This window comes from Vicia villosa, linkage group LG5 (genome assembly GCF_029867415.1).
Source record: "Vicia villosa cultivar HV-30 ecotype Madison, WI linkage group LG5, Vvil1.0, whole genome shotgun sequence".
NCBI classification, from domain to species: domain Eukaryota; kingdom Viridiplantae; phylum Streptophyta; class Magnoliopsida; order Fabales; family Fabaceae; genus Vicia; species Vicia villosa.
This window is the reverse complement of record NC_081184.1, coordinates 118,393,140-118,415,474: the sequence shown is the minus strand read 5'-3', so window position 1 is coordinate 118,415,474 and position 22,335 is coordinate 118,393,140. Positions and strand designations below refer to the sequence as shown.

At 33.6% G+C, this 22,335-nt stretch overlaps 1 protein-coding gene across 1 annotated transcript; it reads right to left on the bottom strand.

Moving 5' to 3' along the window:
* Nucleotides 1-1,470: 1,470 nt before the first annotated feature.
* On the bottom strand, nucleotides 1,471-16,304 carry LOC131602204 (alanine--tRNA ligase). The gene is made up of 23 exons (XM_058874245.1): nucleotides 15,929-16,304; nucleotides 14,854-15,092; nucleotides 14,042-14,182; nucleotides 12,778-12,924; nucleotides 12,359-12,511; nucleotides 9,377-9,506; nucleotides 9,014-9,110; nucleotides 8,637-8,757; nucleotides 8,416-8,479; nucleotides 7,494-7,540; nucleotides 7,304-7,399; nucleotides 7,046-7,147; nucleotides 6,332-6,454; nucleotides 5,473-5,604; nucleotides 5,235-5,306; nucleotides 5,070-5,145; nucleotides 4,849-4,991; nucleotides 4,669-4,777; nucleotides 4,403-4,590; nucleotides 3,610-3,699; nucleotides 3,281-3,463; nucleotides 2,876-3,052; nucleotides 1,471-1,927 (listed from the first exon to the last, which is right to left on the bottom strand). Exons 1-23 carry the CDS (start codon nucleotides 16,215-16,217, stop codon nucleotides 1,856-1,858), a joined length of 2,991 nt encoding a protein of 996 aa, XP_058730228.1. The 5' UTR covers nucleotides 16,218-16,304; the 3' UTR covers nucleotides 1,471-1,855.
* Nucleotides 16,305-22,335: the final 6,031 nt, after the last annotated feature.

The window sequence follows — 22,335 nt, the reverse complement described above, 5'->3', positions numbered from 1 at the left end:
GAGGTGCCATATGTCACCAGTGAGATTGTCTGCATTTGTGTGTGTCGCACGGAGGCATGTTATGTAATCTTCCCAAATATAAGTCGGTATGTCTGATCAGCCATAATGTCTGCATTGTATTACAAATAAAGTCGAATTAGATATAATTAACTTAGAAAAACAAAAGGAAAAACAGAAAAAACAATTCCGTAGGTGCAAATATGGAAAGGTTCTGAATATACATCTACGGAAGCACCCAGCATTCTAAAAAACTGGGTTTGTTCCAGAGTTGCATCTACGAAACCACCTAACATCTCATTTGTTCTATAGATGCACCTACGGAACGTTCTGAAGCTTCAAAACGCAACAATAACGTCTCTTACTATTCTAGTCATTAAAAAACCCCTTTTTTGGTGGCTTGGTCGTCCGTTTTACACATCTAATCATACCTACATTGTCTCTAAACTATGTTTATAAAACTATATAATAATTTTTTAATCTAAAATTATAATTTAATTCTATTACGGAAAATACTTGGAAAAAAACTCGAAAACTTACTAATTATATTGCGCTTTGAACAAGTTGGAGTTTATTGATTGTTGATGTTCTTGGCCGAACTCGAGAAAAAACAATGAAGTTTGGTGAAAATGTGATTATCTAGGTTGAAAGAGGTTGAAGGAGTTTAGAGAAAATGAAAAAGTGTGAGAATGAAAAAGAAGAAGAGTCTGGCACGAGTTTAACATCAAATACTTCCGAAAATGCATAAAACCGGAAACATTTCGTAGATATACCTATGAAACAAATTAACTTTAAAAAAAAATATTTCCGAAGATACACCTCTAAAAATAGGGGACAATTTTAGCAATGCACATTAATTAAGAGTTTCTCTAAATTGAGAATGGTGTGAATTGTGGATTTAAAAAAAAAAAATTTATCCCCAAGTATTAGGATGAATCTTACCCAACAAATCTTCTTTTAAAAATTGTAATCTTACCTAACAAATCTTTTAAAAATTGTGAACGTAAGATCGAGGTAAGGTAATACAATCACTAAATAACTAAATTGTTCTATTCAAAATATTACAATAAAAGTTTAAAAATTAAAAAAATTGTTAAATTACAATAATAAAGAAACTAAAATACTTAATAAATTATATTAATGGATGAAAAAAAGGCTTAAATAGTCTGTTGGTCCTGTAAATTAGCGTATTTTTTATTTTCGTCCTTGTATTTTTTTTTCTTGAAAATGATCTCTCAATGTTAAAATCTTTTTGGCTTTGGTCCCTAAAGTTAAAAACCGCAGGAAAATCCGACGGAAAATTTGCAGGAAACCTGCAGATTTTCCTGCGGATTTTAATTTTATGAACTAAATCTAAAAGAAATTCAATATTTAAGGACTTTATCCAGAAGAAAAAAAATGCAGCGACGAAAACTAAAAACACACTAACTTACATGGACCATATAACTATTTAAACCATGAAAAAATAATAAATTTCACTCAAAACGGAATAATAATAATAAGAAATCATATAGTAGCACACAAATATGGTATGTGTATGTACCCAATGCATCCGGATACTTTAACATTTTAGAATTACCATGTTTGAGAGCCTGCCTCCCTTGAACCAATGCAATTGCTATTTGCTATTACACGAATAATCTATGATCTTTTTATAGACAAAATTCCTTGCCCTCAAAGCAAACTTTGCAATATAGTATCCCAAAAAATTCAGGCATTAAAGATTAAAAATTTGTTCATCGCACCCAGATTAATAAATAACTTTGATGTGTCCTTCCTTTTCGGAGATTTACACAGAAGATGACCATTGACCACAGAATCCCGCTTTCACCACCGGAAGAATATACTGCATGTATCATTAAGTCAATTTCACGGATGCAAATTTCACTGCAAGATCCATAGCCTCGTTTACTTGTGCTGCATCGGTGCCCTGAAAAGGGGGTAACACAAATCAAAATGATATCAACCAACCACAACTTTAAAGACAGAATTGATAAAGAATTTCTTCATAAATAGGCAACATATTATATAAAAATTTGATGACAGAAATATTTCCCAAATGTGTATGCCTTAAGAAATTCAAAATGAAAAACCTAGCTACTAAAGTAGATCATTCCTTTGGGCAAAATCATTTTAAAGTAGATCAGATAAGCAATGCCGAAATGCTCCATAAAGCTGTTGACAATGAAATTTTAAGTAATTGTCGGAACACATTTTAGAAACAAATCCAACACAAATTTTGTTACTCTTTCTTGCACTTTCTCTCGCTCTATAAAATTTCAAGTGAAGAGTTAAGAAGCTCAATGAAACTAGTCTACAACTGATATTACATCAAATTAATTCAAAATTTCAAAAACCAGATCAAACTCAAGGAAGATTATATATTATATCCGATCTAATTCAACATTATTTAGAGTCCTTATAAAAAGATACTGATTTGAATGTAAAAGCTTTTTCTGAGAAATCCCCCCAAACCCCAGTTTTCAAGCTTTTTCTGCGAAATCCCCCTAAACCCCAGTTTTCAAGCTTTCAGTATATGCAACCATTAAACACAATCCTCTAGCTATTAATTCTCAATTTATGATGTTTTGATTAGTACAGATTATTGGACAGCAAAAAACCATAATGCGCAGAATTGAATATCCATGTGCTATCAGTAGAGTACTTAAAATTAATATTTACTATTATCCATGTCAAATAAAATCCCACTTTCATAAAATATATTTCTCTTAAACTATGTTGTGTTAGAATATCAAGAAATCATTAAAAAAAAAAATCTAACAATACTCTTACATATTGGTGATCTCCTGGTACAATAATATATGAAAAGGAGCTATTAAATCAAAGTGAAAATTAGAGTTAATGGATAAATACTAACCTGTCCTGTTGCAAGACCTCCCTTTCCTTTACCACATCTCCCTTTCAGTGGCCCCAAAGCATTAGTCAGCCACTCTGATACATCCAGCTTACCTTTATCTCCTTTCTCCGGCACCCCAGCACAAACTACAGCCTTGTTTGTAGATTCATCAGTGCTAAAAACCATCACTGACAACCCCTGTTTATCAGCAAACATTGCCTCCAGTTATTGTTTGAAATTAATCGAAAATATAATTGCCAGGGTCACATAAGACAAATTCAAGGAGCATATCTGTACATACAACGACATCAACTAAATTTAAGCACCAATAGTATATTATGCATTACAATTAACACATGACAAGGCCATTCAAAACAATGTTCGAGTCCCAGCAAGATTCTTAATAAATTATGAATCAACAAATACCTTCTGATCAATGACTTTTGTAACAGCCTCACGAACTGCTGCAACATCCAGGCCAACATTAACATGAGAAATGCAAAACGATTTCCCATCTGAAACAGCTAGATCAGCCTTTTCAGCTGTTAATAATACAGCTTTACGTTTGTTTTCTTCTGCAACACGCTTTTGCGCTTTTCTCACTTGATCCTACAAGAATTGTGATATTAAAACTATATATAGAGTTTTGTATGTGAGCAAATAGAAACGAAAGCACAACAATCAAAAACATACAAAGGTGGAACAGGGGGGAAAAGTATAAAGCCTACAATGCAAACTTATTCAACATATAATACCTGCAGTAGTGCAATCTTGGTCTTGATTTCAGCTTTCTTAGCTGCAGGAATTGATAATGTTTCCACGCTGCTTTTCAGAGCTGAAACTTTCTGGGACCAAAAGGAAATAAACAGTGAACTTATTAACAATTTTGGAAGAGAAGCGCGTATCAATCTGCTAAAGAAATCTGTGTCAATTACACAGACAGATAGAAAGCAAGCAACAGATAATCATGTTGCAAGGGTGAGTACCAAGTCCATCTCCAATGGGGAAGCTTACTGGGAAGATACTTCCTTATTGAGCATTGTGGATCATTAAGAATCTCCGTTGGAGAAAAAGCCAGTTAAGAATTAGGCACGGTGCAAGACTTTAAGTAAATTATTAAAGAAATGATTTTAAATTATTAAGCTATTCCAAACACCCATATTTTAACAGTGTAAACAGAGCCAAAAAATCAAATTTTATTTAAATACGTGAAAACTTTTCTTCGCCCCTGACCCGAACATGAAAACAACTTTCAATGTATAATAACAGATGTATTTAGCAATTGTTTCATTAGTTTAGCAATTACTTAAGAGTATTTTCATACTTTCAAGATCTTTATATTAGGTCGTGATTTGGAAATTTATGAGGCGTAGCTAGTTTGATACAATAATACCTATCCGTAATACTTAGCAATGGGCTTTTACCATTTTCATTCACTAATTGAAAACCAAGCCAGACCTTCCAGGGCTTAAGCAAACCAGCTAAACCAACTAGAGTGGACAGCACTCTAGTACTCTCAGAATTTAGACAAATAGAAACAATACGAACCTCTTCCAGAAAACTTCCTTCCAGCTTAGCCGCTTCTTCTACTTGCTGTTCAAATTCATCTGCCAGTTTTATTGCATCAGAAGCACGATCAGTTGTGACAGCTGTTATTCTGCGGATTCCTTTAGCAATTCCCTCCTCAGCTAAAAGCGCAAAAGCTTTAGCATCTCGTGTATTTGAAATATGGGTACCTAAATTGTCAAGTAAAAATCAAACTCAAGTAAACAAAGAAAGTTTTAAATAAAACATTAGCTAAGTATGATATTCACCGCCACACAATTCAGATGAAATAGATAACCATTTTTCGCTCTCAGGGTCAGCAAGCAGATCTTCAACTTTTTGTCCAACTGACACAACTCTAACTGGATCAGGATAGACCTACATTAAAGAAAAATGTTAATTTAATCCTCTAGATGAGACAAAAAGTACTAACAAATTACAGAGCTTACTTCTCCAAAAACAGCTCGTAGACCATTAATACGCTTGGCTTCGGCAAGAGTTACCTCCTTTGCATTTACATCCAATTCAGCTTTAATTTGTTCGTTAACAATTGACTCGATTCTTCTTAAAGAATCAGCGTCGACAGGCTTGCCTACTCATTGTATGCAGCATAGTGAATAAAAACTCTAAAGTCAACATAATTCTTAAAGCCTTAATGAACAAGCCTTACCGTGAGAAAAATCATATCTCAATTTTTCAGGAAGAACAATAGATCCTTTCTGGTCTACATGATTGCCAAGTACTTCCTGCATTCATCATGTGAAATCACAACTATCACCATGCAGATCAGTGAAAGGAATTAGTAACGCTTAATTAAATAGCATTTTCAACATACCCTAAGAGCAAAATTTAACATGTGTGTGCATGTATGATTAGGGGCTATAAGCGAACGTCTTCCATAATCAACCTGCAAAAGCAATCAATAAACAACCAAAACAAAGCATCAAAAAGCTATTAAAGATAAGTAGCTAACTAGGGAAAGAAGTATTTTAAGTGTGTGTGTGCGCGCGCGAGTGGGGGTGGGGGATAAATAATCAAACGATAATTTGAAGTCCTGAAGTAAACGAATTTACCTTGCATACTACTTTGTCTCCAACAGAGATACCAGTCCCATTACCGATGTGAAGCACGTAACCTCCGTAAACTTGAACATTATGAACTTGATATGAAGCATGTTGGAAATCAAGTGACCCAGTATCGAAAATCTATGCAGAAGAAAATGGGAAACATATTACAAACACTAAACTAACAAATTGATGGAGAGGGAAATTTCAGTTAAGGTCGTATTTTCATGCAAGACATTTTCTTCTGCCAACATCCAAGAGTACATACATCCAACTTGATTGATGATTTCCTTTGGCAAAATCGATTGAAATTTCCGTTTTAAATATCAAACCATCTTATACTACTAACGTTTTAGACTGGGTACTGAAATTAATTTGTATCACCACTCCAGTATTCTCTTTTATTGAATTACTACGAACTGTTTTGCCTTCATTTTGTTACATTAAATAATCTTAGATTTCAGATCATTTTGAAAAGCTAAATTAAGTTGCTTTGAAAACAAACTGTCAACAGATAATTTTTATAAGATCAAACATACAATAAACAAAATTTCAAAGATAAATTCTTTTTCTTTAAACAAACAAGCCCTGAAACATATCATCTTTAAGTTTTAAAGACAACATCTTTACAAAGGCATGTTGATTTATGACTGAAAACATATATAACAATGTTGCAGATGAAAGTGTAAATTTAAAAAACCAAATATAAACATTCTAGCAATTTGATTGTGTTTACCGGACAAAAGTGGGTCCTATAATTTTAAATAAATTATTACTAACCATAGCTTTGAATTACATTAATACAAATAAATTTACCATGCAACAGAACGTATATATAAATATATGAAGTATTAACAATGCTGAATACCTGACCACCTTGCTCAGCATAGAAGCTTGTAGATTCAAGAATCACACCAACATCACCATCAGTATTAACAGAATCAACAAACTCAGAACCGGTATATATTGCTTTTACAACACTTTCATGGTCCTAAGACGATAAATGGGGAAAAATAGAAATCAGTGGAAAAACTATTAACTGAATCTGAAAGAAAATTAAGTGGATATATTCCATGAAGGATCCCCATTCATTTTTCTCATTTCAATAGCGGCTAATATTATGGAGAAAATCAAAAGTGAGTGCCTTTAGTGAGGTGTTCGGATTTGGGAACACTAAAGAAAACCATTAGGCAAATTAGGTGGCTTATATTTTAAGCCCAATAAAGTAGAGTGTTTTGGCAAGAACAAATGGCATAATAAAACATCACAGAAATAAACTACTTTAAATTTACTTATATGCAATTAGTTGAAGTGGAGTGCTTGGATAAAATCCATGTCCTTGGGCATGCTTTCAGATAGATTTGTGAACATATATTATAGGGTATCTTTTATCATCCTTTATAATACTTCACTCCCAGATTTGTGAACATATACTATAGGGTATCTTTTATCATCCTTTGTAATACTTCACTCCCCTGACAAAATTTATCGTGTTGGAAATAATAATAATGGTTTTATCCCCTTCATAGTTTGAACTATTAAATTTTCTTAATAAAAAAGTGCCAACAAAAAAAACTCCTACCTTGAACCAAACAAATTTGAAACTGTCATCTGTTGTAGCAATGCTTCTTTTGTGCAACGCAGAGGTAGCATCAGCATCCATGACAATAGCGCCACCAGCTTGCTGACAATACCAAAAGAAAGTTGAGAAGGGTAAAAAAAAAGACAAATTTGGTTTATATATTTTAAATGGTTTTATTATCCTTTAAATTTATTGGGTATGTTCATTCAAAAAGCAAGAAATTTAGCATGAAAAGAGACACCGAAGCAAACAATATACCTTATTTTGAGCACTTCTTGATCTTTCTCTTGCAGCTTCCATAGCACTATTAAAACCTTCGACATCAACTTGTAATTTTTTCTCTTCAGCCATAAGCTAATAAATAGAAAAGGTTAGGAAATACAAAAACATAAAGCATAATAAAAAAAACAATTTCATACAGCGAGCTATTATAAAGCAATACACCTACCTGTGTCAGATCTAATGGAAACCCAAATGTATCCCACAACTCAAATGCTACCTATAAGAAGAAAGGGAAAACTGTATGAGAAATGGCTCACGGTCCCTTCACAAAACTACTAAATAAGAAAAACGCTATTGATTAAACTATATTACAAGTACAAATAAAGGAATCAACAAATGAGTAACCATGCAGAACCATGAATGTGATTCAACTACACCTTTGTGGTAATATGATACAATATTTGTAACCAATAGTTTTCGAAAAAATTTTAAAGGACTGTTTGGATTTAGAAAACATTTGTATCTTCATTTTCTATTTTCAGTTTTGATTATGAGGTGATATATTGTTTTGTATAAGAAACAGGGAAAATACTTTAATTTTTTTGTGTTTTCATCGTTTCCTTAATAAAACCTTGGAATCAGAACAACAAAACTATGTGAAAAATATTTCTGAAAATAGAAAATGAATACTAAAACCAAACAGGCCCTTAAATTCATGATCTTCATGAGGACCAATAATATTGAAAACCTAAAATGACATAAAACCCTGAAATCAAAGGAAGACACTCCAAAAATATCCCCATTATTTGCAAAAAATAAAAAGAAGTTCAATTCGTAAAACCATGGTATGCTTATTACCTAAAAGTTATAATAAAAATTCTTACATAGTGAGACTGAAAAGTTAAAAACATCAAATCATCAACTTCCAGTAACAGCTATGCTAAAGGCTGTATTTAAATCCTAGAAAAGAAAATAATTTCACTCACGACTTTCCAACAACAAAATAGACCACATACTAGAAATTTCATAAATTTGGTATTTTAACATAAAATGTTTTTTATAATTAAGTGCCCAATTAAAAAAAAAAGTAAATGTAATAACATTGATGAAACCAAGCAAATTATGTATCAGAAAATAAACTATTCTACTTGCCTCCCCGCTCAGTGTGTTTCCCTGGACGTGTTGAACAGCTGTCTTAAATTTTGCAATTCCCTGGAGAAGTAAAAACAGGTTTTCCTTTAATCAAAGAGCATAGCAATAAAATAAACCATCAAATTTAGAACAAAACGAACTCGGATGGCTGTCATTATGTTACAGAGATCAAAAAGTGACAGCCCATAAAATTGTATTCATACATGTCTATCCTTACCTTAACTAAGGTTCTGCCAAAACTTTCCTCTTCCTCTTGAATCACATTCCTAATATGCACTTCCTGTTGTTTAAGCTCAGGGAAAACATCACCCAGTACATTTGCCACAACATTTACAAGTCTGAATTCACCAAGATTGACAGCAGAAACACCATTAGAAACAGAATATATGTTCACAAATTTATGCCTGGAACCACTAATCAGATGACTAGTAATAATGTGGTTTTTCCTAAACAAGTGCATCAAATTTGATTTTGAAATAATAGATAAATACGAGTTTTAGCAATTCAAATCACACTAGGATGTGGGATGAGGTAAGAAAGCTTTAGATCTAGGATCTGACAAAAAAAACTGAAATAGTTAACAACTGTACTTACCCATTGAAAAAACCCTCTTCAGCTTTTAGCACTTCACGCCCATACCGAACAGCTCGACGAAGTATACGCCTCAGAACATACTCACGACCTTCATTACCTTCAAAATATGAAAGGATAACAAAATTAGGGTAAGCATTCCTCTCACCATCATCAAAATGCCATGAATGATGGACATCCTGAATTTTAAAGAAAGAGGGAATATAAGGGGTTCGCTTAGATAAAATTTCTGCAACTTGCAAAACAAGCAAGTTGACACATAATTCAAAATTAATAAATGAAAAGTTATCTCCACCGTGCATCTTCCTCAAGATATGAGGGCAAAAGGGAAGTATGTTAATAAAGATACCAAGTCTAATATCCTACCAGGACGGGACCCATCAGCAATGGCAAATGAAAGAGTCCTAATGTGATCTGCAACAACCCTGTATGCCATGTCAACTTTATCTGCATCCTCAGGTCCGACTTTCCCGGAATATGGGTGAGCACCAGTTGCCTGTAAATGAGTTGGCAGGAAAACAGAATTAAATTTCAATGCAATCATCATTCTCCAATTCGTTTACAGTTACAGATATAAACACAGTATGCTGAAGGAAAAAAATTCATACAAACATGCAAGCAAAATTAAAAGGGTTCATCCAATAATTCAGTTATGAATATGACATGTTTCAGTTTGCATTTATAGGCCGCTAATAGTTCTGAAAGAATATCCATTTAAGACTAGCCAGTAAAACTTAAAATTCACTTGCATAGATTCTTTTGAGGTAAACAGAGAATCATAAAGTTAAGGAATTGTCCATACTCAAAAGATTTAGAGATTTTAGAGAAGGCAGCCTGCAGGGAATGGAATAGAATATCTAGCAGACGAGGAAGAGTTGTAACAAGATGACCAAACAGAAAACAAGAGAAGTAGACATGAAACTTGATATGGTTAAACCTACAGGGAGCTACACATTGACATCATGGGCAAAAGCTGGAAAGGGGTGGGGTGTTGGGGGACAACATCATGACCAAATGAAGTTTATGAGTATCAACTAAAAATTCAATTCTAATCCGCCAACAAGCAATTCCTTATTATATATTTGTAAAGTTTACTAAATAAAAAAATAAAAAAAATTGTACTCCAGATAAATTTGGAAATATGTTAAACTAGAACCATATTTACTGAGATTCAATTTGTTTTTGTGCCGGGGAGGTCGATCATGAAAGAGAACTATATACTACGACGTGTGATAGAGCAGTATCAGATGTACTAACAAGATTTGCACCTTAATTTTCATTGACTTGGAGAAGGAGATAGAGTGCCTAGAGAGATTTTGATGAAAGCCCTAGAGAAGAGGGGTTAAAATTTGCCTATTTTTGAACTATCTAAGATATGTATGAAGGAGTATCGACTAGTTTGCGGACACAAGGTGGAGAGACAAACGATTCCCCCATCACTATAGAATTGCACCAAAATTCAATATGATGCCCTACCTTTTTATTTTTATTTTGAATGTACTCACGAAACAAATCCAAGAGCTAACACCGAAACATGTTTTTTTAGATGATATAGTTCTACTTGAAGAGTCGAAGAACTTAAATGAGTGGTTGGAGACTAGGAGACGAGCCCAAAAACTAAGGCGAAATAAAAGGGGATGTAAATCATTGAATTCAAGCTAAGTAGCTGAAATGGAGGAGGACCTCATAAGTTTTATGTGACACAAAAGCACCGATCAAGCTAAAGAGAAAATTTTTTCGGACAACGATAAGACTTGTGATGTTGTATAGGACAGAATATTGGACAGTTAAGACTTAAGAATCATCACAAGAATAAAGTAAGTTTAGCAGAGATGAGGATGTTGTGTTGGATGTATGGTAAGACTAGGCGGGATTTGATTAGACATGACAATATTATTGAAAGTATTGAAGTAGAACTAGGGGTGGCAAAACAGACATGCTTCGTCGTACATAGGGATGTTTATTTGCATCCGCTAGTGGAGATCCCGAAGGGGATTGTTCCGTTTATGGCCCCAAAGATGGAGATTTTCTCTCGCGGAGACAGAGAAAGGAAACAAAGTCCCTCCCAATGTTGTCAATGGCAGATGGCGGTCCATGGCGAAGGCCAAAATCCCGCCATACTGGCCGCTTTGCGGCGCCGTTATACCAGATTATGGCGGAAAAACCCGCACTAACGACCAATATTTACCATTGCGGCGCGCCCAAAAACTATCATGTATATTCATGGCACCGCAATTTGATAACACTGGTCCCGCCGAAGGCACTTTAGGGACGGCGACAGCAAACATATCCACCGCAATTTGTTGGTCATGACTTATGGACTTATTAGATTAAAAATTGTCAAAACAATAATTTTATGGTAGAGGATTAGTTTCTTAATTTCTTGTAGTTGGTTTTTAAATATTTTTACTATTAATTTGATTAACAATAATATTTTATTATGTCTATGTATCTCTGCGGGAACCGTGGGAGTCCGCGAAGACGGGAATGGGGGACAAAATTCCTCCGTGATAGGGTGATAGGGATCCGAGACGGGGATGGAAAATAGATTCGAAGGCAGATATGCCCATTTGTACTCCTAGGTAGCACCTACAATAGAAAAGATGGTGGAAAATAGGCTTAGGTGGTTTGGGCATGTGGAGAGTACATAACTACATATAGATTTTGTTGTAAGGAGAATAGATCAGATGGAGAGGAATCAAACAAGTAGAGGTAGAGAAAGATGTATAAAAACTATAAGAGAAACTATTAAGATTTTGAGATTAACAAATTGGATATAACCATGGTCTTGGATAGAATGTTATCGCGGAATTTGATCTATGTAGCCAACTCCACTAAGTGGAATATGGTTTGGTTGTTGTTAAACTAGAACCATATAATTCAAAATAGGACTTTTATTGATTATACTCGGGATTCGAAAACTATGTTTCTATTGAGGTAGAAATAGAATACAAAAGGGATTATAACAGGAAGATACAACTACTGAACACTGCGAAGATGTTTACAGAGCCTAGTCTCGCAACTCTCTTTCCCATCAACCATAACCAAAATAACCACCCTTGTCAGTTCTGCTCCTTATATTTATTCTACACGCCCAATACATTACATAATATTAAACTAGGTAAGGGATGGGCCAGCGCCTAACATAAGTACCCCTAATAGGAGGCCTATTAACAAAATACTATTTCCCCTGTCTAACATGTGTAAACATTTCCTTAAAAAAGGTGATATGACCAACAAAATATTACATGAATTTCAATTCAAATATCACACAATTCAAGACTACATATTAGTCTGGTTTAAATATATATAGAAATATGATAAGCTCTAATTCCTGAATAACCATACCAGCTGAATAGCGTCGAAAATAGGCATGAAGACATCAGTGTCATAATTGCTCATTTTGTTCTGTAGTATAGAGGTCAATCGTTCAAAACCCATCCCAGTGTCAACATGCTTTGCAGGCAGGGATTTAAGGGAGCCATCAGCCTCCCTATTGAACTGTGATGAGACAAACAGAAACATATCAGATGAAGACTTCATGGGGATAGGAAAAGTTTGCATGTTGATTATAATATCAACTTATAATGCAGATGAGATTAACAGAAACATATAACATACAGATTTCATTGGTGATGAAAAAAGTATGCATGCTAGAATCATGGATTATATACAAACTTATCAAGTAGACAAGTTTTATTATGGATGAGGCAGACGGGGGGAGAAAAGGCAGCAACATGCTCTGTATAACAGTAAAATTAAAATACCTGGATGAAGACGAGGTTCCATATCTCAATGCAGGTAGGATCATCATTATTAACCAAACCCGCAGCATCACGGTTACCTATTCTGTCAAAATGTATTTCAGTGCAAGGTCCACAAGGACCAGTGTCACCCATCTCCCAGAAATTGTCCTATTCGAAGATACATGCCAAATTAGATACGCCAATTCAATCCGGAAACAATTTAAAATATAATGTTATAGAGATTTTGGATGACTTCTTTATTATTAAAGCATATGGGCCACTTAAAGAGCTTATAAATTAAAGGCCAGTAATGGTCGGTTGTTAATAATTGATAATTACCACTAGTCATAATGTTAATTTGTTATCGTAATAGTTCATTAGTTCGGCACAGGCATAGAATAAAAGAAGTAAACATATGAAGCGTCATAAAAAATTTCCTTATGAGATAACAACGCCCATTAAATATGAAGGTGCTCCATTCAGAAAAGCAACAAGCTACTGTATCTAGGAAAACTTCAGTCTAAGGTAACACTTCGCCTGACTTTAATTTTTTCTTCATTTTCTCTTCACCAAAAAATAGGAAAATTTCCCCCCAAATTCTTCTTTTAAGAGAGACCCAAAACAGCATACTCAAATAGTCAGTGTAAAATCAACCATTTCACACTTCTTAAGAAAATTGGCTGTCCCTATTGATAATCAACTACAATATCCAATCTAACCCTCAATACAAACAATGGTGTGAAACTTGTTTCAATTAGTATAATTAAATAAACTAAATTAAGGGCATTTCTGGTATATTAGCATTAAGTATGGTATCAAAAATCAACTTTAGCTTATAGTTTGTTACAACTTATATGGTCAACTTGCTTATATTTTGTTATGGAGGGAGACATACCTAATATCAAATATAAATGTTTTCCATACAAATTAAAACCCAAACGGAAGACAATATTACATATTATAGGGAGAATTTAATTAAAATGCACTGACAGTGTAAAAGGATTTTACAAAGTCAGTTAATCATAGACATGGAATGTTGGGAGAAGTTTTACTTTTATTTTAACCACCTAAAAAATAATGCAAACAGATGATGGTGATGAATTGACAGTGTAAAACTTTTTACACTGACAATACATAGTAATTAATCTCTTATATGAATGATAAATATATCATATCAAATCAAATTACTAAATATAGTGCTTAGTATCATATAAAATCTATTTTGCATGTCTTATGAAAATATTTCATTCTAAATGTTTATGAGAAAACATCTGTGAAAGCATACTTTACAGCCAAAAGGAAGCACCCGTCCAGGAGGCAAAAACTTTAACCATATATCTCTAGCCTCAAGATCAGGGGCAAGACCAGCCTTCTTATCACCACCAAAATAGGTTGCATAAATGCGATCTGAAGGTAATTTATAAACCTACAATGCAACAGTAGATAATGTAAAAACAAAAATATATATATAGTTGTGCATTATATTTACTGAGAAATTATATAACTATCAATATCTACATTTGAAGATATTGCAAACAAGATAAACACCTAAAAACATATTAACTTTTGCTAGTCTATTCAAATTGAATTGAACATTTCAATTTATTTTTTCTTTGGTTGAGACTATAAGTTTATCCACATTTAGAAACCGATGACCATATCAGATTAGGATTGCCATTCCCAAATCTGATATCCGCTACTACTAATTTACAGATGTCATTCATCTTGAAATGAAACCCAGTGCAGTAGTGATAGGCACAGTATAGTTGATGGAATGGAAAGCGTAGTTATCTTCAGTGAGTGATAGTGCCATTCCTAATTGAAAAGTGTTATTCTTAACAAAGTTTGAACACTACACATGCTATTTAAGCAGCAAAAAAACTTAATTAATATAGAAGAAACAATCAATATAGCTCAGTATGGGTAGCTTCAGTAACTTCCTACCAAACTAGCTAGCTATTAGAGTTTAGATATCATTCCAAAGCACAACACCTCTCATAGAGATCTTACCAAACTATACACCTTTATTAACAAACAAACAACATAAGCCATATAATTCAAGAAGCACCATAGAAAACTCCAATTGATAAAACATACTTTGGTTAGAAGCTCCCATGCCCAGCTAATGGCTTCTTCTTTAAAGTAATCACCGAACGACCAATTTCCCAACATCTCAAAGAAAGTGTGATGGTAAGTGTCTTTCCCCACATCGTCAAGATCATTATGCTTACCACCAGCTCGAATACACTTCTGGGTATTGCACGCACGAGAGAGTTTGCTCAAGGCAGTGTTAGGATCAACAGTCCCCAAAAAAATTGGCTTGTATTGGTTCATACCTGGCACATAAATAATCGTAAAAAAAATTACAAGACAGAACTACCAGTGTAAAATATGTACTATATTTACCTATCCATTAGTATTTAGAACATGTTTAAATTGACTCATTTGAGTTTATCTATGAGAATAAGCACTTGTGAGACTGTTTCAAATAGCTTATGTGGTGTCCGTCCATAGGCTATTTTCAGCTTATTTTATAAGCTTTCTGTTACAACTTTTTGAATAATAAACAAACACAAAACAACTTCTGAGTTTATTAAAAATCCCTCAAACTTAATCTCTACATTATTGTCCATCTTTTTTTATTATTAGAATTAGAGTTTGGCCAAAATAATCCTTACAAAACCGGCGTGTAAGGTGAGGGGTACCCATATAAACTCTTTTCCAGCTCCATCTTTAATTAACGTAGGACTTTGCTTTTTCCCAATGTTTATAACATATAACAAACAGGCACTTTATCTTTTATCTTTTGTTATAGAAATAGCACATACTTAAGCAGTAGCTGCCCTTATACCATAAGTGCTTATATTTTAAGCACTAAATTAAGCTAAAAGGATTCTTATCTCTATTTAAAATTTCTTAAAACCCTAAAAAAGTGAGGAAACAAAAACAAAAAGACTATTCAGCTAGCGGAGAAAGCTTCAATAAGCCAAAAACGAAATTGCACAACTCAAACAAAAACAAACAGTATCAATGACTTCAATTTGAGATTCTACCTCTAGGCAAACAACATCGATTTCAATTCTAAAAATCTCCATAATCTAAGTAGTTGATTGAGTGACTGTGAGTAAGAGTGGAAAAGAATAATAACGACAAAAAGGATAAGACAGAGTACCGGCGTTAGCAAATAGGAGAGTAGGATCATTGAAGGGGACGACGGGACTGGACTTCCAATAGACATGGTTCTTATCTTCGAAGAATTTGACGAAGGTGTCTCTGACGCGCTTGGCCGGCCATTCGATATCGAGTGAGTCAGCTCCTGGCATGACGGCGGAGGCTGTGGAGAGATGAGATCTAGAGAAGGAGGAGACACCGCGAGAGGGAGAGGGGAGTGAGGGTGGCGGCGGCGGCAATATATGGTTACGGGTGCAAAGAGAAATGAAGAAAGTGAAACCTTTTCTCATTCACTCATATCATTTGTCTTAAATCTTTTTGTTTATTCTCGCTTGGGTTATGTTATGCAACTCCAAATCCTTTTTGACCTTGTCAATCTCAAATCTCAATGGCTCGCACGGTTATAATTGTGTAATGCACATTTGTTTCTAAAATATAATTAAAATAAATTATTTAACCATCAATAATATATTTGTTTGGATATAAATATTATTGTTTTGGCTTTATTTACAAGAATATTAGAATTAATAATAAATTTGTTCTCGTTATTATTCAATATTTTGATCAATTACTTGATACTCCTGTTATTATAAAATATTTTTATCATTAATTTCATATTATAAAAATATTTGTATCAATAATTAATTTTTTCGTTTATATAAATATTGATATCAACAATACATTTTTCTCATATATAAATAATATTTATCTCATATATTTTATTATATTATCAATGATAAATAAATATTATTACGATAAATTAAGGTAAATCATTCATTTTATTCTTTAATTCTACTTACAAACAAATCATTTTCTCATATTTTATAAAATTATTTATAATCAATTTATAAGTGACACGTTTTTTTCCATAAAAATATTTATGCAATTATTTAGTTTTATAAATATCAATTAATAACACACATTTTTTCATATATAAATAAATATCAATTAATAATATACATTTAGTTGTATTGACAACAACGGTTTTGTATTTTCACACTCCTATATAAATGTCTTCTTATATAAAAAATTGGTTAAAAAAATAATTTTTTAATGCAATTTTTTCGGAAAAAAAAATGAAAATAACCAAGTTTTAAAAAAAATTACCCAAAAAATTAGGTTTTGGGAAAAATTACTTGGGTAACCAAGTTTGGGAGGTGCCCTACACATAGGAACCACCTCCCATGGCGCCATAGTACAAAAAGTTGGTCATATGCGCCACTTAGTGCATGGTGGTTTTTATAAGCCACCTCGGGTGGCGCCAATGTTGCTGTGATTTTTTTTTGTTTTTTTTTAATATTTAAAAAAAAACCTACTAAATAAATAATTAGAATTGTGGAAATATATATTAATGATATAAGACGATGCATTACAACTGGAAATACGGGAAAAAAAATTTAAATACGGGAATATATTTTTAAAAAACATTAAAATTATTCTAATCGTGACCCTTATTATGACCGTCAGTTCCGCAAGAAGGCGTTGTTCGGATTCGTTGGGAAGGTGGTCGACGATCCCCCTAGTCCTTGGATGTTCTCGTTGTGTTTGGGTAGGTGAGCCTCGGATTAGCCCCTTCATGCGCTCGTTAGACATGTAGTCTTCAATCCTACTATCAAAGAGTCGAGTCCCCATGCCCTCAAAGTTTAATCGTGGTGGTGGGGTCGCCTTGTATGGTTGGTAAAACCCAACGCTTGAGTTGCCTTGGAAAAAAGACATTGTTTATTGGGGTGTGGTGTAGCCATATTGTTGTTGTTGTGATTGTTGGAAGCTAGGGTAAAGTGATGATTGCGGGATCATTGGCTCGTTTGGGTCGTATTTGTCATCTGCGGGGTTGGGTTGCCTAGTGGAGGGGCCCGCGTCGTGGTGCTGTTGGGTGAAGCCCCGTGAGTGATGTTGGCTGGGTTGCCTAGTGGAGGAGCCTGCGTCGTGGTGTTGTTGGGTGAAGCCCCGGGACTATTGTTGGCTGGGTTGATTTTGGTAGGGCGTTTGATACTCTTCACGGTAAAGGTGTTCGGAGGTCTGATGGTGTTGGTACGAAACAATCCTCTCGTTAGGTTCAACATAGGTGTGAGAATGACAGCGGAATCGCTAGACATCCTAAAAAGCACGTATAAATATATTAATATGGAAATCATATAAGTATAGATGTTTAGAAGAAAATAAGTATGAACTTACAAATTTCTCCAGGTTCGCCCTAGTTCCTCTGTGCTTTTCACCCAAGGTTGGAAGTTGAACCATTTTTAAGAACTCTGAAACTTGATGCGAAATTGAAAAATATAAGTGTGTGTGTGTGAAGATGATAGATGAAATGTTGATGAAAAATGAGTTTTCTATGAGAGTATTTATAGAGGGAATGGTTTATGCTGATGTCTATTACATGACAATCAAGTGGCGAGCATGCATGTGATACATATATTAAAGTGATAAAATAGGGTTCACATGCATTCAGATGTGTAAAGTTATAAAATAGGGGTCACATGCAATAGACTAGGCGTGCATGCATAGTGTTTTGTGCAGGGCTAAGTGTAGTCTGCAGAATAGTCTAGGCGCATGCATAAAGTTATAAAATAGGGGTGCATGCGTGTCAGGATAGTCTACATAGTGCAGGTATAGGGTCGCATGCATGTATGATAGACTACATTTTGCAGGTAGGTCACATGCATAAGAATAGGCCAAATTAGGGTTTTCACGTGGGGACCACTTTTTATACATATGCGCCTTCTTGGGGAGTTTTTTTTTTGTTTTTTCTCTCCTAGAGTTTGCTGTTTGAATACGTAACTCAGTATGACTGAAAATAATTAGTGTACAGTATACGCAACTCAGTATGGTTGTGTCTGGTCAAGTCGACTGTGCAACAATATCATGCATACCTCAAATCAATTGTACACGTTTGTGACGATACAGGCATGCATCTCATCAACTTTTTCCGCATGTGAGTGTATAGTAAGCAGATTTCAAATAATATTGTTTTAGGGTTCAACAATTGTTCGTCTACATAAAGGAAACCACTTATGTGAAAAATTGCACATCTCATTACACACTCAACAATGACCTCTCCACAATATATTATCAACGCTCATGTTTTTGGCAAGACCCATGTTTGTGAAGATGTTGGTTTTCTGTTTAGAAACACTAAGGTTACACAGTTTTCTTTAAACAGAAAAGAAAATTTTAGTTACTTTAAAAAGAGATTAGAGATGAAGCTTGCACGGGGTTATGTATTCCAAATTTTCTACCAATATCGATTTCTTCGTGGGAACAACCCGGTCAAGTTTATCCAAGTTGAGGTCAAAGATGATGAAGACCTGCAGAATATGTTTGCCAATCATGAGTATTCTGGTTACGAGTCCATAGAGTTGTATGTTACTCTACCAGAAGTTTAACCCTCACATTTGGTGGAGTCACAAGTCATTGATTCACTGGTCGACGAGCAAGTAGAGGTCGACGTCGTAGATGAAGAAGAAGAAGAAGAAGAAGCACCGGAAATAGAAGTTGATCACTTGGTCAACGAGGAATCTAAAGACGAACATGATGTTGTTGTGCCACCAGATCAAGTGCATATGCCTCCAACGCACATGAGGAACTTGAACTTGGATGGGGATGAACCATCGTCTGATATTTTCTATGATATATACACTCAAACAGATGCACGGTTAAAAGAAGGAGACAAATTTCGTTCAATGGAGGAATGTATCAAGGCCATAAAAAGATTTCATATGGCAAACAATGTTGATTTTAGAGTTGATCGCGCCAACGTTGAGAGGTACAACATCAATATGTTTCCCCTTTTGTTGAGCAGAAGTTTCCCCTTTTCCAGTATGTTTCCATTTCTTATCAGCAAATCCAATAACATCCAAGTTCATATGTCGATGCCAAATACTCAGTAGCTCATCCTCATTAGTTTTTGGACTCAAAGGTCCTTCCAATTATTATTTTGTTCATTTTGTTCAAGCTCTATCAAACTCAAAATACTTATCTCTTAAGTCCTTCCATGGCCTACCATTTTCAACAAAAATGGGGAACTCAACAAAAACTATAGCCTAGTTAGATGCAGTGTTAAAGTCAGATAGAAGTACAAATTGCATAGCTTCAGCCAAGGCGCCAACTTCATCATTCAACCGTTGAGCCATTTTTGAAGAAAAAAAGCAGCACATAAATAAAGGATTTATAACCAATGAAGCATAAGTCATGGAAACAAAATTGCAAGCGAATAGAAACACGTCAGTCCAATAGTAAAGGAAAGAAAGAAAAAAAAGATAGAAAATGCTTCTTAATCCCCACACAAACAAACATACCTAAACAAATTTAAAACCACCACAACATAATCCCCAGGCCTGAAGCCGTCTAACTAGTACCACATTAAAAATAAAACACAAAAACACTTTAGAAAAAGAACTCTCAGCGCAACCCCATTTAATAAAAAAAGAAAAAAATCACACTGTTGTGGAAGTTAGACAACAGCTTATAAAGACCATTTAATAAAGCTACATGTTGATTTATTATCGTGTTTTCTACTTTGACCAAAACACACTAAAAGATGGACCCTAAATTCTATAAAAAGACAGAAAAAACATTAAAGAAGTATTAAAGATGAAGAATCATTAAAAAAATATTACAAACTAAATGATGGACCATAAATTATAAAAGGCTTAAATACACTTTTTGTCCCTGTAAGTTAGCGTGTTTTTGATTTTCGTCCCTGTAAGTTATTTTTTTGGGGTTTAGTCCTTATATTTCAATTTCGCGTTCGTTTTAGTCCCTAAAATCAAAATCCGTAGGAAATTTCACAAGAAAATCCGCAGGTAACCTGCAGATTTTCCTGCGGATTTTGGCTTTAGGGACTAAACCTCGAGCAAAAAGTAAGATATAGGGACTAAAACTCAAAAAAAAACTTACAGGGACGAAAATCAAAAACACGCTAACTTACAGGGACGAAAAGTGTATTTAAGCCATTATAAAAAATAGGTAAAACCAAAAACATTAAAAATCACTACAGAAGCATTACACACTGAAATATGGGGACTATGATTTACCGTGGTCAATAGACCCTATAGTCACACGGTTCATTACTGGCCATATGATCATGTTCTAGTGGTTTTAATTTAAACAAAACAGAAAACATTAAAAAAAGCATTAAATATGAAGAATCATTAAAGAAACATTACACACTAAATGGTGAACCCTAAATTTTAAAAAAAGGTAAAACAAAAACACTAAACAAACCTTAAAGAAGAAATGTACACTAAAAGATGAGGACTATGATTTACTTCGGTCAATAAAACTTGAAGTCACACAGTCAGTCATTTCTGACCATGATCTATTGGTTCTAATTTAAACAAAACCAAAAACATTAAAGAAGCATTACAAACATTAAATATGAAGGATCGTTAAAGAAACATTAAACACTAAATGATGAACCGTAAATTCTAAAAAAAAGTTAAACAAAAAACACTAAAGAAACATTATACACTAAAAGACGGGGACTATGATTTACTACGCTCAAAAGACCCTACATTCACACAATCAGTCATTTTTGACCATCTGATAATGATCTAGTGGTTATAATTTAAACAAAACTAAAAACATTAAAGAAGCATTAAAAACATTAAATCTCATATCTCCAATCAAGTTCCTCCCTGCAAAATCAGAAACTCAACAAAGACAAACTCCCATGCTGATTCATTTTTCCGGTCACGTTCTTCCATTTCTTTCAAACCTTGGCCAAGAGCTATATCTTCCTTATTTGACCATGAAGTCATTTTCTGAAGAAAAAAACAACAAACATTAAAAAAACATTAAACACGAAACAAATTTAAAAATAAATACTGCATTGAAAATTAAAAACACCAAAACATTCTAAAGCTTTGAGTATAAAACAGAAACATTAAAAATAAAAATGAGTAAATTAAAAATGAATACTGCATTTAAAATTAAAAACATCATACCATTCAGAAACTTTAAATATGAAGCAAAAACATTAAGAATAGAAAAGAATAAATTAAAAATGAATACTGCACAAAGAATTAAAAACACCAAACCATTCATAAGCTTTAAATGTGAAGCAGAAACATTAAGAATAAAAATGAGTAAATTAAAATGAATATTGCATTATAAATTAAAAACATCAAACCATTCAGAAGCTTTAAATATGAAGCAGAAACATTAAAAACAAAAAGGAGTAAATTAAAAAGGAATAATGCATTAAAAATACCAAAACATTTAAAAACTTTAAATATGAAGAGAAACGTTAAGAATAAAAACAAGTAAATTAAAAATGAATACTGCATTAAGAATTAAAAACACCAAAACATTCAAAAGCTTTAAATATGAATCAGACACATTAAGAAGATAAAGAAGTAAATTAAAAATGAATACTGCATTAAGAATTAAAAACATCAAAACATTAAG